The sequence below is a fragment of the Larimichthys crocea genome, chromosome II (genome assembly GCF_000972845.2).
Source record: "Larimichthys crocea isolate SSNF chromosome II, L_crocea_2.0, whole genome shotgun sequence".
In the NCBI taxonomy this organism is placed as follows: Eukaryota; Metazoa; Chordata; class Actinopteri; family Sciaenidae; genus Larimichthys; species Larimichthys crocea.
In genome coordinates, this window is record NC_040012.1 from 9,847,564 (window position 1) to 9,861,710 (window position 14,147).

Sequence of the window (14,147 nt, forward strand, 5' to 3'; positions counted from 1 at the left end):
CAATACACCCACAACACTTAAATGCATGTCTTATTGGTCAAACAACATCCCATGGAAAAGGACCAAAAACCAACAATGAACTTGAAACACAATTATACAATAATCAATGTTTGTCCCTGTCCTCCTGAAAGCTTTAAGACACATCAGTGAGCCACGCGGATTGTGTCCTCGGCTGACATGTTTTGCTCATAACACAAACACTGTGTTTATTTTGAGTTTAATCACATACACACAACCTGCTGACAAGAAACACACCAATGTGTATTAATACGCCACCACTGAAAATCGTCCCTTAAAATGACTATCTAGCTCCTGTTAGGTGAGAGAAAAACGAATATATCTTCATCGGATATCTATATTTATATCGATAATTAATAATTTATCGACGATTTTAATCCTTCACAACGAGAAGAATTCAAAAGAGAGAGACGCGACGTCTGATTCAGATCCGTGCATTGGCGCGAAAACACAGGTTGTGTTGCCGCTTCAGTCCGGTGGGAGGCATGGATCTGCGGTAGGTTGGGGGGCCAAAGGAGTGTCTGCCAAAAACCGCTGTCCGACGTCATCGCTGTGTCCGCTCTACCTGTTGTGTGCTGGCTTTGTTTATTTCATTACCCAGCTTCCTAATGTGTTTCTGGCTCGCAATTTTGCTGCAAAATGAGTGACACGAAGTTTGGTTTGTGTTCAATGGTTTGAGAGAGAGAGGCAACAGGAAAGCACTGGTTGAGAGACACAAGACAGTGAATGAGAGTGAGCGTGCACCGGCATCACGTATAACTGGTTAATCGACGACCTGCCACCAGCGCCTGATCCTCTCTGAATGTATCTAACACGTTGTGGATTTGGTCTTTCTTTAGGTGCTTTCTTCTGCTGCACACAACTTCATATTCAGAGTTAGGCCAAGTGGGCCTTCTTTAAACTATTTTAATTTTAAACAATTGTAAATCATAGCTGTGCAGCAATTGGGACAATTCCAAGGACAAATCCAAGATATATTACACTGCCCAGCATGGAGACATTTTTAACATATGCGGAACTAAAAACTCTGCAGTACTGGTACCACACTGAGAATATTTCAGTGTCTATAAAAAGTATTCCCCTCTCGGACTTCCTAATGTTTTATTGTGCTCTTGCCAGACAGTGATTTTTTTTTGGGGCGGTTTTGCAGCTTTGCCACATTTTTTCAATGATTGACTCTACCTGTCTTCAGGGATACCAGACATGTTGTTGTTTTCCCCGCTTTGATATTTTTCAGTAACCTTGTTGACAATTTGTCTGGAATGTTCTGTTCTGTGTTTTTTGATGAGGGTTCGACTTAGACCAGATACAGATGTTTCTAGCTACAATCCTTCATCTCATCTTGGTCTTGGTCGCTGTTTGCTGCCGCTTCCAAAACCATTCTGATGGTTTTTAAATGTGTTTATTTGCTGTTTTTTTCCAGCCTTGACAAGCCCAAAGCTCTGTCCTTGCTGCTGCACACAGCGACATCAGCCATCCAGCCAAAAGTTGGGACCTCCACCACCGCTGGACCACCTCCCTACTGGAGGAGTTCTTCAGACAGGTGAGTTGGTGTACCTGCAGGTCACAGAGTAAATCACGAGTGGCTGATCCAGTGAAGATGTAAGGGTTGGACATGTAGAGAGAAACATGACATGCTTTTTAGCTGGTCACATACACAGAGCTGCATTACACTTGATTCATTAAGGTACACATAATTATAACTAATGCCGAAAATGTAATATTTCGTCCTCCATCTTTCACTCATCTATCACTAATGCTTGCCTACAAAGTAGTCTCCAGTTCTGCATCTACTTACTTGAATGACTTTAAACCTCCGACTGTTGTCTTCCTCCAATGTAGGATGCCTGGCTCTGCCACTGTACACTCAGGGCAATCCAAACCTTTCTCGTCTGTTGTTTCCCATTTGGTGGAACATCCTACCAGTTCCTACCAGATCATGGGCGTCCTCTCTAAATTCAAAAACCTCCTCCTCTTCTAGCACTACCAACAGCTGGACATGCTAAAATCTACCCCCCTCTACACTTGATTCTATGCGAGTAGTACTTCTTGCTGCACTAACATGTCCTTGTTGCTCTGTACCTTGATTGTGCTTTTTTGTAAGTCACTTTGGATAAAGGCATCAGCTAAATGACTAAACGTAACGCTAGACTCATTTTTAGAAACATCGTTCATAGTATAATGCTATTTATTCAATCAGAGTTTTAGACAGAAGAACGCTAATGATGGCAAATCAATCCATCTAATTATCCCTTTGAGTATTTGAGTATATGGCATTGTTTACACCATTAAGAAAGAATGAAGCAATCTACGGCCCTGCAATGGAAAACCTAACTGAAGCATTATTATGTTGTTGCCAAGACAAATCATTTGGTGTCTGTTCTTCAGCTTTAGATTGTGTCGTGTGATCCTCCTCAGTTTGGCCAGTTGTCATGGACATTTTCTGTGTCACGTTGAGGACTTTTCAATCGTGTTGTGCTCAGCCAAAATCGAAAGTTCTTTGTTACGCAAAGTGAAAATCAATGCTCTATTGGACCAGCTGTAGAGAAACTCTTTTTCGGGATTTTTTTTATTGCCAAAAGATGAAATGCTCGATTTGAAGCCGAGTTATTATTGTTTGTGCCACTTCTTTGGTGCTGGTGTTCAGGATTGCACTTCTGTTGACAATGATATTAATGAATTATTGTTTGTTTTGGTGCTCTGGTTCAACTCTACCCCCTAAGCACTATATCACTAAGATATGCAGTCATATCATAAGTGTAATTGCAGTCATTTTTAAAATGACGCTGTGACAAAGTGTCATGGCAGATCAAAATGTAGAAACTTACCTCTTTGATAAAACAACAACATTTTAGCCATAAATATAAATTGTGCATTTGTAAAGTCAACAAGAGGTCAGCGTTTAACTGTTCCACCTTGCTTTCATCTCTTCACTTTTAATCCACATTGTTCTCATTTTCAGTGCTATTGTTATGTTGCAGCCTTCACAGGCCTTTGTCTCTCGGGATATGAATTGCCGATAAATAGCTTCTCCAAAGAACATTGCCTCCCGACTTCACATCTCATCTGTTGTGAAATCAGGAGAGAAAATGAAAACACATTTGTGGCCCAAAAGCATTCAAGGCGTGGGCCAGACAAAATCAAATCCCGTTGATGGAAGTGTGTGTGCATACTGTACGTATAGTGGTGTGTGTGTGTCTGGAGTGTGGGGCACATTTATGAAGAGAAACGAAAAGACTAAGAATGATTTTGACTGAGTAAGCTTTTGTATTTCCAGGGGGACAAGAAGCAGAGCTCGGCCTGCCGTTCTCTCCACTCTGCGACCGAGTCCACAATGGTGCACAGTCCCAGATCGGTGAGTGGCTCCTCCATCCTTACCATACACCACCTGTATGATGGCATGTGTTGGTGTGAGTGCAAGCTCTGCTCCCGTATTTATCTGTGAAATAAAGGGATTTTGTGAGCTTAAGGTGTCCTACTTCTGTTTATATAGATTTAATGTCTTATCTTCAATTGAGGGTGAAGTATATACAGTCTTTTAAGTAGAACTATGAAATATGAACATTAAAAAACACGCAGAGAAGGAGGCAGGATGTTTTCATGGTTGTGTAAAGTCCAAATAACTTCCACCACGAAAGCTAGTGCCTGAAAGGCCAAATCCAGGGCAACAAGTCTATAAAGCTCTCAGATGTTACTTGTAATCTTGAAGGATGGATTTTATCCCCTTAACACCTCACATGGCCACATTTAGGTGCATTTTTTTTTTGCACAGAACGAGGATTGTCCATTAAAACAGCATTAAAGGAACCCCTTTGCAGCCAGTGTGGAAAGAAGACCATTACAGCAGCCAAAACAGTGTAATTGTGCATACAGGCATATGGTGTTGTTTAAGATGGACTTCTCATTTCCATTAATAGCTGTGAGCGAACAGTAATAATAATTATAGGCAACTGAGTGTTTTCATCAGCTTCTTCCTCGTGGTTTTAGCCAGACAGACACTGTGTACAGATTTAGTAAGTCAGTCTATCTGAAACTTTAAAGTGATGTGAACAAAAACAGGATTTGAAATGTGAGAGGACCAGGACCGAAGATTGAAGGTAATATTAATCTTTGGCTGATGGTGTTAACACTAAAATTGTTTTGTATCTCAGATTGATCATTTTCTATCATACCTGTGGTTTAATTTTTCTTAATTTCATAAATTATAGCATTACAGTGATTGTTGAACTTAAACCAAGAATATGAATATGGATAAACTGAGATTATATTCTGACATCTTTGTCTTCAGGTTTCATAGACTTCATCGTGGTGCCCACCTTCACTGTGTTGACGGACATGATGGAGCGTATCGTCACACCGCTCATCGACGAGGCCTCCCATTCAGGTTTTGCCGGCTTTGACGCTCGAGGTGGGCAGCATGGTTTGGATTGTTAAGACTGAGCAGATGAAGTGGGTGACTGTAGTAAATCGAAGTATAAAGTTTAACCAAGGCTCGGAAAAGTTAGTGTTTTCTATCCTTCACTCTCACACCTCTCTGACGTGACTAAACTCTCGCAGCTCCTCTGCAATAAACGCATATTAATGGACGTATTGAAAACAGCAGATGAGTCTTCCATGAGTAATCCATTTCCTGCGCTGGGAAATGTCTCCACCTTTCCTCAGGCAGAGCCACGAACCTTGAAATTGATTTTTAGAGATGCTATTCGAGTTCCTTCTCTGTCCCTGTCAAGATGGGACTCAGTGCTGAATCGGCATGCACAATAGCCTCTCAAGACACAAAAGGAAGTGATTTTCTCTTCACTGGCTTAATTAATTGTCCCAGTACTTTTCTACAGCAGCGTTCTAAATCAGATTTATCAAGGCTTTGAAACCCAAACAAATAAAGTACACTCCACTGGCTGCTGCATTACTAATATTTAAACTATCCTGAGAAAGATGATTTGACTGTTTATTGCTTAAACTTGTCTCTCTTACTGTTAGCTTATTGGAAAAAATAAAGCAGCCACTCGGGGAGTCTGCCACTGCCTCTTCCGTTGCACCTGCACATCAATATCAGCCTCCCCGTTCTCCTCAACAGCAGTCATTAGCATCACTCGTGGGCCTCCAGTCGAAGCTAACCAAGTGGAAATCTCACATGTGTGTGCCTCTTGTGCGTATCCTTGTCTATGTACACACCTGGGTGCTTATACGATTCCTTGAACTGGTTCTTCACAGCATTTATAGCTGCTTTCATCTGTAGCTATGTCTGTCTGCAGCTGATTATCTCCTTGTCTACCTATATTCTTCTTTTAGTGTGCATCTGATGTGAACACTTTTTTTTTTTTGCCAAGCTAGCAGCAGGGATATTCGTGTTGATCTGTTGGTTTGGTCCAGACTGAAACTGAGTACTCCAGAAATGTAATGTTGCATCTCCATAAAGTTGGAGGACTCCCAAGAGACAGAACAGTCAGACTGAAGCAGCAGAGGGCGATATTTCTTACTTTTAGTCCCTTGTATGCATCTTTCATTCAGTCTTGGTGACTATCTGACGATGATTTAGACTCTGGAGGAGACAGCAATGTTTGTGGGCTTCCAATGTGGCCAGTTAGTATCCAGAAAACAGATATCCGGGCCAAGACTTCCTCTGCAGTCAGATTAGCAACTTTAAATGTGAGACTGTATGAAAAACAGATATTTGCTTGTGAACCAATCCAATCCACTTTATTTATATAGCACGATTTTAGCAAACACAGGGTTTCCAAAGTGCTGCACAGTACGATAGAACACATTAAAAACAGTTAGAAAAACAACAAACATCAAGTAGATAATAGAAAGATAAAAAACAATAAAAATAAAATAATAAAAGGCACTAGATAGATAAATAAAATCAGACAAGATAAATACGTAAATAACAAAATGCATGTATACACATAAATCAACCATCTACATGGTGTTAAAGCCAAAGAGAAGAGGGGTTGTTGAAGATAAGAGCCGATGGGTTACAAGATTGCATTTCGACCAACGCACCGATGCAACTGAAGCCCACTCAGACATGACTGGTCAAATCTACTCTGGCTCAAAACATAAACCAGAGCAGTTCTGATGGCATATCTTGATCCTGCGTCAATTCGCTGATATCTGTTTACAGAGATTACCTCTCATCAGACCTCATCGATTCTTAAATACCGACTTTTAAACTTTTGAAGCGAGATCTCTGTTAGCCTCAAGGCCAGCTCAGGTAACCCTGAGGATATTATTTGTCAAACTTGTAAAGGCCTATTTAACTTTTTCACACAGAGTTAGAGTCTTAATGAGTACTGTTTAATATAGGTGGAGTGCACCTTTATTTTTCATCTAGTGGTCTCTTCATCTTGGTTTATGTCCAAATACCTAAGTGTCTAACAGTGACTAGTAAACTCATACCTGCTCAACATAACAGTAGCATTGTCTTCATGTTAGCATATCTCAGTATGCTCAGACCTGTTCACATTTCCTTTAACCCTTTCCCCCTCTTGTTTTTCTGTTGCAGTCTGAACAGTATTACCTCAGGGAGGCCAAGAGGCAGTGTGAAGAGCATGGGCTCTGAAAGCAGCTCGTCGGGACAAAGCTCTTTGCTGACGGGCATGAAGAACTTCAAGGCGTTGTGGAACGAGAGTAGGTTTATCAGAAACAGGGAGAGGTGGAAAGCGCCGCTGGTAAAGGTACAGTAAATCCTTACACCATACAAGGACATAAGCAGTAAAATTGAAATGATTTGTGGACTCTGGGACGTTAATGCTCTGGTAAAAGCAGAGACCATGAGATCCGCCAGAACCAGAAAAAAATAGCTTGTAAACCCGTAATGCGTTTAGCTTACTCAGGAAAGGATTTTGACCGCCATGTGTGTGACTGTATTAGTGTGGGATTTTGTGAGATACACAGTGAGCATCAGTCTTTATTTAAATATTTATTTAATCCACTTTAAGGTGTTTATAAGCTGTGGCTAATAGATTTGTTTACTTATTTTTATCTTTTTATACAGCACTCTAGTTTATAAATGATCATTTATATTATTATTAACAATTGGAGAGTTGATGGTTTCATATATATTAATGAATTATTGACATTGATAACAGCAGACTTGGTGTTATAAATGTGTGATTCACTATAAAAGTTTATTACCAAATAAAAAGGCTAACAGCAGCCAGTGGGATTTTTCTATTAATCATTAGATTAACATATTTTTAGACTTAATTATGTATGTGTATTTTAATCTAATAACTAATTTCTCTGTCATGTTGACAATGCTATCATAACAAGACTTTTTATAACAATTCCCTTCAGCTCTATGGAGCGTTTTAGCATCTTTGAGCTCCTATTTTTGGTTTTTAAGCCCGCAGATTTACTGTTTTCGTTCACTCTCGCCCAGAGGTGTCAAAAGTACACACATTCTTTACTTTTTTACCCAAGTTAAAGTGAAAAGTACAGGCTCTAAAACATACTTAAAGTATAAAAGTATAAAGTACCAGTAACCTTGTGGAGGTCAAAACCACCGTTTTAGGGAAAAGCTTACAGGACCTACAGTCTGTCCAGGCAAAGAAAAATGAACTGAAATCAATACAAAAAGCTACATTGGCCAATCTTTCCTAAACACATTCAAAAAATAAAACTGCTGTACAAGAATGAGGGGTTGCGAACTCAATGTGCATGGTGTTCAAAAACTTTATTGGTATGCAAACATCTCACGGAGGTACAGTATGGCCAAGGATTGGGGATGCGTTGCTGGTCTTCTTCACTTGACTCTACTACATTACCCGAGTAATCTCTTTCAACAACGCTCTTGTGGGCTTTCGCACACATTTCGCTGACCTGGTGCCACTATCACAAACAATTTTCTTGCAATGAGTTGCCCGCCTAATTTTAGGCTATTTATGTTCATCGTCTTGTGCACGTGAGGACAATTGCACCAATAGGGTTGTCTTATCAGTGTGTGTTTACATACGTTTCTAAGCATAATCCAATCAATCACGTTGTCTGCATGGCGCGTTTTACTGATGCTGATGGTGAAATTTCACTGTTTATTAATAATCACCATCTAAACGCAAGAGATTTGAAAATGTAGGGAGTAGAAAGTATGGATACTTATGCTAAAATGTAAGAAGTAAAAGTCAAAAGTTGGCACAGAAATAAATATTGAAGTATAGATACCCGAAAATTCTACTTAAGTACAGTAACGAAGTATTTGTACTTCGTTACTTCCCATCTCTGCTCTCGCCGCTCTCAGCAGTGTCATTTTCTGCAAAAAAAAAACATCTCCTGTACACTAACTGCTGAGCACCGCACAGCAGACAGACACAGTTGGCAACTAGCTGGTGAACACAGTTGAGCATTTTGCAGCTGAAGAGCCAAATATTTCCCCGTGGAGTTGGTGAAGACCTAAACAGAGCTAAAAAGGATGAATATTGGGCTTAGATTTGTAGAAACACGACTCCAAATGTTCGATAGTGTTATTCTGTAACTAAATGTTGACCATGTCAATTTAAGATGTGACCAATATGTTTGCAGTTCTGCTCCCAAGTGGCCAAAAACTCAGTTAACTGAGTTAACTTTTAAATTAATAGCCATAGAGAGGTTTCAGAAATCAACTTTCACTGGCTTTAAGTGAGAACTCTGTCTCATATGCTAACCTGCCTCCACGCTCCATGTGAAATCAGAGGCGGAGGAGAGAGCTAAAAGGGAAGCGGAGGAGCAAGCCCAGCAGGAAGAGTCCATGGAGCCCCAGGAGGTCCAAACAGAATCAGAACAGCCTGAACCAAATGAGGACAAACTGGAGGGGGAGGCGTCCGAGTCAGCAGAGGTCAGCAGACCACCAGATGGTAACACAGGGGACACAGAACAGGGAGCACAGCCCGGGAGCGCCACACACAAGAGTCCTCCACTGCAGAACGGTACATGCCTCCAACTGTGTGATCCCACAGCATGGACGTGACATACGGCAATTTATGTTGACATGAGAAGTAATTCTCCACACCTAAGTGAACATTTAAGCTACAGCCAATGCTTTTATAGTCCTGTCTCAATGCTTTCCATGAGATCAATCAGTGAAACAGTTTGGATTTGTGTCATCTCACAACCTTAAGTGTCCATTCACTTTCAAAAACAGAATGTGTCAAATTCAAAATGAGTGAATATTTCCAAAAACATAAAGTCTATTTGTTTTGGAGAGGATTTGTAAATCATTGGATTCTGTATTCATCTGCGTCCCTCCAACTTTTTTAGAGTTTGTGAGATGAGACTGACTCACCGGCAGGTTGAAGTTGAAGTTTGAAGTTTTCGCAAAGCGTGGGTGTTTGTTGTGGATTTAATATTGTCTTATGTTGTTTGGATTGAATGCATATTTGCTACCACTTAATGTACATGCATCAGTGTGATTAAAACAAACAAAAAAACTTATGTGACTTTTCAGGAGAGTTGTCTGAAGGAGCTGAATCTCCAGAGGGCGAAGACAACAAGAACAAAGGAGTGGATGGTGAGTTTGTTCCTGCAGCCCACGACCACTAACTAAAAACAAACCAAGTATCTACACAGTTTATTTGGTAGAGCAGACTAGTTATACTTTACTTTATGAAGGTTATAGTTGTATAACATGAAGTTGTATATGGTTGTACACTTGTTTGTACCGAATAAACTAGCAAGTGAGTGTATTTCACAACCTTGAGATAAAGTTTAAACCAGTATTATGATCATTTATTTTGATTTAACCTTTCGCATATGGAGGAATAACATCTGCTTTAGGAAGAATTCACTGTATTTCTACTTGAATTGGAGATCTGAACTGTTGCTGTGTGTACATTGTGATTCAAAGTCAGACAGTTCTCCTGCTTTTTGTTTCTTGATTTAAAGATTAAACAGAAATTCTAATGAATTTGTCGTCCTACACACAGATTTCCCAACAATAGGTGATCAGTTTGTCTCATCTAAATTATTAATATTCCTGTTGTGTTTCGCCAAAGCAGAGGTAGAGATGGAGTAAACCAGCTGTCTATTTTCATCTTTGCTGCGCTGCCGTCGACCCGAACCCGAGAACTCAGACTCACGCCAGAGGGAAGGCCTTTTAGCTGGACTGTGTCGCCCTCTACAGGACACCAAGAAACTGACACCAACACTTCCTTTTTTTTGTCTCCATAATCAACTGCTTTAACTTTTTGCCATGTTTATACTCCCAGGCTCTTGTATGCAGGAGCTTGCGGCTCTACCCATGTGCGTTATTCCTTCCTCCCTGCTTACTGATAAAGAAGACGAAGGAGATGAATGACCGTAAGATGGATGAGGAGGAGCTATTTGGAAGAACGACACTGGAAAAAGTTTCTTTTCTTTTAGTTGCCAATCTTTTACTTTGCTCTAAGTCGTATGTTTAACTCAGCTGCGGACATTAGTCCCACATCTCACTGCTGTGTTTTCTGCTAGTCTGTTTCACAGCGACTTTTCTTTTTTGGTCTTTACAGAATAATACATATTAGATGTACATTAAGAGGGACTATACACTACAGTTTGTACAGGATAAGAGTATGTTTGTACAGTACACAGGGGTCTATAGCTCTACTATTTTACTAGCAAATACTCCGAAAAAACAAATCCACTCCATGTAGGAAACTTTCCTCTTGTTAATGGTCTCTTATGTTTGCTGAAGCTACAACAAAAAAACTGTTTTACCACCAGTTGTGTCTCATTCTTTTTCCCCATTAACATGTTTATTTTCTTAGTGCTTTCCTCTGACATTAACTTCTTATTGTGCTCCTTGCAGCTGTTTTGTTCTCTCTCTCTCTCTGTGTGTTGTTGTCTTCTTTACTGTATATATTGAAAGTTTGTATATGTGTGGATCTGAGAAGGAGTACAGTAGAAACCCTGATTCCACAATCAACCAACGGTTATAATGTAAGATATTCTGGTGAAAAAATGTCCAATGATTAGAATGCAACTTTTGCATTGCAGACATATCACACACATACAAATGCATTCAAGTTTTTTGTAACATAGAAAATCTCTTTGTTTTGTTTTTCTTCGGTTTGCATTCGTCATCCACGAATCGCGCACTAGATGTGTCTAATATCCTCACACTGTATGTCAAAAGACTTCTTCTCGATGCCTTCTTCTATGTATTTAAGCTGTAGCAAAAAAAAAAGAAAAGGAAAAAAAAGTCAACATTGTCGCCGAATTAGAGAAAAAAATCTTATATATGTATGTTATTTTATTTTGCAGTACAGTTGTGTCACAGCGGCTTCGCCTGCGAGGCTGCCGGTGTAATGTTTAATCGACGTGTTTACAGTGTGCTCGTACACCTATTAGCCATCATGCTTTTGTGATGCATCCGAGGCTATGAGTCCAAACTGTATCTGCTTCTTGGTTGTTTGCCAGGTTTTTAAAGGCTTGTAATGTTGTGTATAGGAGATGCAAATATTGCTTACTGTGCATATGTAACATATTGAACCTCTGCGACGCTCGGTTCAGCTTTTACTATATACTTAATATGTGCAATTGGAAGAAAAGAAGCATTTTGGCAGTATTTGCATAATGATGGATATGTTTCCCCCTAAAATTGTGCACTTTTTATTTATTCTCTTTATGTTTTTAGTTTTTTTTTTTTTTTGGCATGAAAATCCCCTAAATATACTCTGCGAAGACCTTTGTCTTGGCATATTCTGAATACAGTATACTGTACACGTGTATACTGGCACATATACTAACACATATATACGGGGTTCAAAAAGGGATTATGATTTAACACCTGAATATTTATATGAAACCGTAGGAGTTCTTTTTTAGCCTCTTTGTTTTAATACATCCTCCCCCCGTTTTTATATTATAACAGGAACTTTAGTATCATGCCGGGATATAAAGCAGTTTATCACGTGACGTATGCTACACATGCTACTTTCTACAACAGTCGGTGGTTAGCAAGCCAGCTGGCTGAATGTGTGCCTATATATATGTACTTTCCATTTGACACCTTTCACCTGCAGGAAAACTAATTTTTGTGATGTCATTTGAATCTGTGCCACTCCAGGTACAGTCAAACAAACCAGTTGATCTCTTCCTATGATATTACACTCTAAAGAGTAAAAGACTTTTATTTTAGACAAGTCTGTAAAGTCAGCAGTAGTATAGTATTTATATTGGTATATTTTAATGGTATATTTTGCTTTTTTTTTTTCATTTCGAAAAAAAATCTATTTTACAGCTGTAGAGCTTTTTTTGTTTGTTTGTTTGTTTGTTTCACTGTTCCTTCTTTTGACTCTGAGGCTGGATCGTCGAAAAGTACGTCTTCGTTATGTAACAACTTTTGTCTTTTTGTCTCTCCTCTCTGGTTTTAGTTCGTTCCTTGTGCGTCTGTTCGATAGGTTTTAAATCCACCAGCGCTGAAGTCAAGAAAAAAATTTCGAGTGGCTCAGAACTGTAAATTTAAAAATGTAACAATCAAATTAGATTTATAAAAAGAACAAAAACAAAATGCCGTCCTTAAAATATCCTGCCTGATACTTGGTAAAGCAGAATATATTTTCTGTACCAAGGGACATGTACAGTCTTGTAGTTTGCTCTATCTTTCACTTGCTACTGTGATAGCCTACTGTATGAATATTTACCAACAATTTATACCAACAATAATCCAAAACTTAGCTGTATTTATGACATGTAAAGACTTCTAATCATGGTGTTTTGTAATGGTTACTATGGAACAGATTATTTGTTGTTTGTTTAATGCTTTGTTTCCTTGTTTAGTCTGAATTACTCTATAATGACTGATCTGAAAACTGTTCTAGTGACTGAGGTTAGATGGATGTAAAGCGTGTGTGTGTATGTGTGTGTGTGAGAAACTGCCGAAAAACACTTAATGTGCATTTCTGATCTCCTCACTGTGACCTGCTCTATCGATGAGTGTGATGAGATGTGTGTGTGTGCATGTGTGTGTGTGTGCGTGTGTGTGGTGAAGAAAAATGGACTGCATGAAGCTGGTTAAGCAACTCATCACCTTCACTTTAAAAGATCCAGTTCTCGTATGTTTTATACACTAGCAGGCTGATGCCACTGCATATGTTTACATATGTGACACAGTACTAGACACATTATGAAATTATAAACAGGTATGTTGGGTGAAACATTAAAATAAACACAAAGATTAGGAGTAACACTAACTAACAGTCGGAAACCGCCTCAGGTTTAATAATCCACTACGACCCTGAACAGACAGAATGACTAAGAGAGTGGATGTGTGTGTGTGTGTGAGTGCGCGCGCGATTGTGTGCATGTATGTGCATGCATGTGTGTGTCACTGTCCCATATCGGCCAGGCGGCCGTGTGTGCCACCATGCTCTGTGACTGCACAGCCGTATCAATAAATCTGGACTCAAAGGGCTCAGATCATGTCTGCCTGTCTTTATTTCTACAACACCACCGCCGTATGCGTTTAAAAGGGGAACTCAGAGTCTTTGTTATGATAAATTGTTATGATGCAATGTTTGAAAAATGGCACTTACATGATCCACAAAGTTTGGAGCTTACTGACGCCAAAATAAATCTAAGTGCCATTAGAAAGTTACTTCTAGCAGTTAAAAATCGAACTTCTCGTAGCAACAGACCAGATCGATTTCATGGCACAGAATACACAGTTATTCTTAGATAACTTAAAAATCCAGCCAACACCATTTTCAGTATGTCTAGTGTACACCGTACTGCACTAGACTATCTGTGCTTTGATGACAAGGCGAATAATTCAAAGGTGTTGGAGCCCAGCAGTCTGTATTCATACTGTAGTAGTGAATATGAAGTTAACAGCAAATCAGTTAGTGATGAAAAGTTCAAGCAGTGTTGAAGTTTTGGTTACAGGATGTAGTGTAGCGCTCAATGAATTGCCTTGTCTATAAAAATATCAAACACTGGTTCACTTTCAGTGTAAGCAGTCAGTGATTTCTTGATTTTAACAGATGGCCTTCTATAAAAGCAAAAACTATATGTGTGGTCATGTCTTCTGTTACAGAGGTGGGTTGGTCAGGATGACAGATGCTACGGAATGATATACAGAAATATATTATAGGTGTGTCTGTGTAACGGTCTGTCTCCTCTCAGTAGTTTGTGACCATGTCGCTTCTGTCACTTTGATCATACAGATGACACCA

The 14,147-nt window shown here is 39.5% G+C and overlaps 1 protein-coding gene across 5 annotated transcripts in view; it reads left to right on the plus strand.

The window, feature by feature from the left end:
- pde1cb (phosphodiesterase 1C, calmodulin-dependent b) overlaps positions 1-11,522 on the plus strand; it is a 91,704-nt gene extending 80,182 nt beyond the window's left edge. For all 5 annotated transcript variants that reach the window (XM_027291016.1, XM_027291017.1, XM_019272144.2 and 2 more), the window contains 3 exons: positions 8,691-8,924; positions 9,443-9,505; positions 9,990-11,522. In XM_027291016.1, coding sequence (XP_027146817.1) covers positions 8,691-8,924; positions 9,443-9,505; positions 9,990-10,009 — 317 coding nt within the window. In that variant the 3' untranslated portion in view covers positions 10,010-11,522. The remainder of the gene's footprint in view (positions 1-8,690; positions 8,925-9,442; positions 9,506-9,989) is intronic.
- Positions 11,523-14,147: the final 2,625 nt, after the last annotated feature.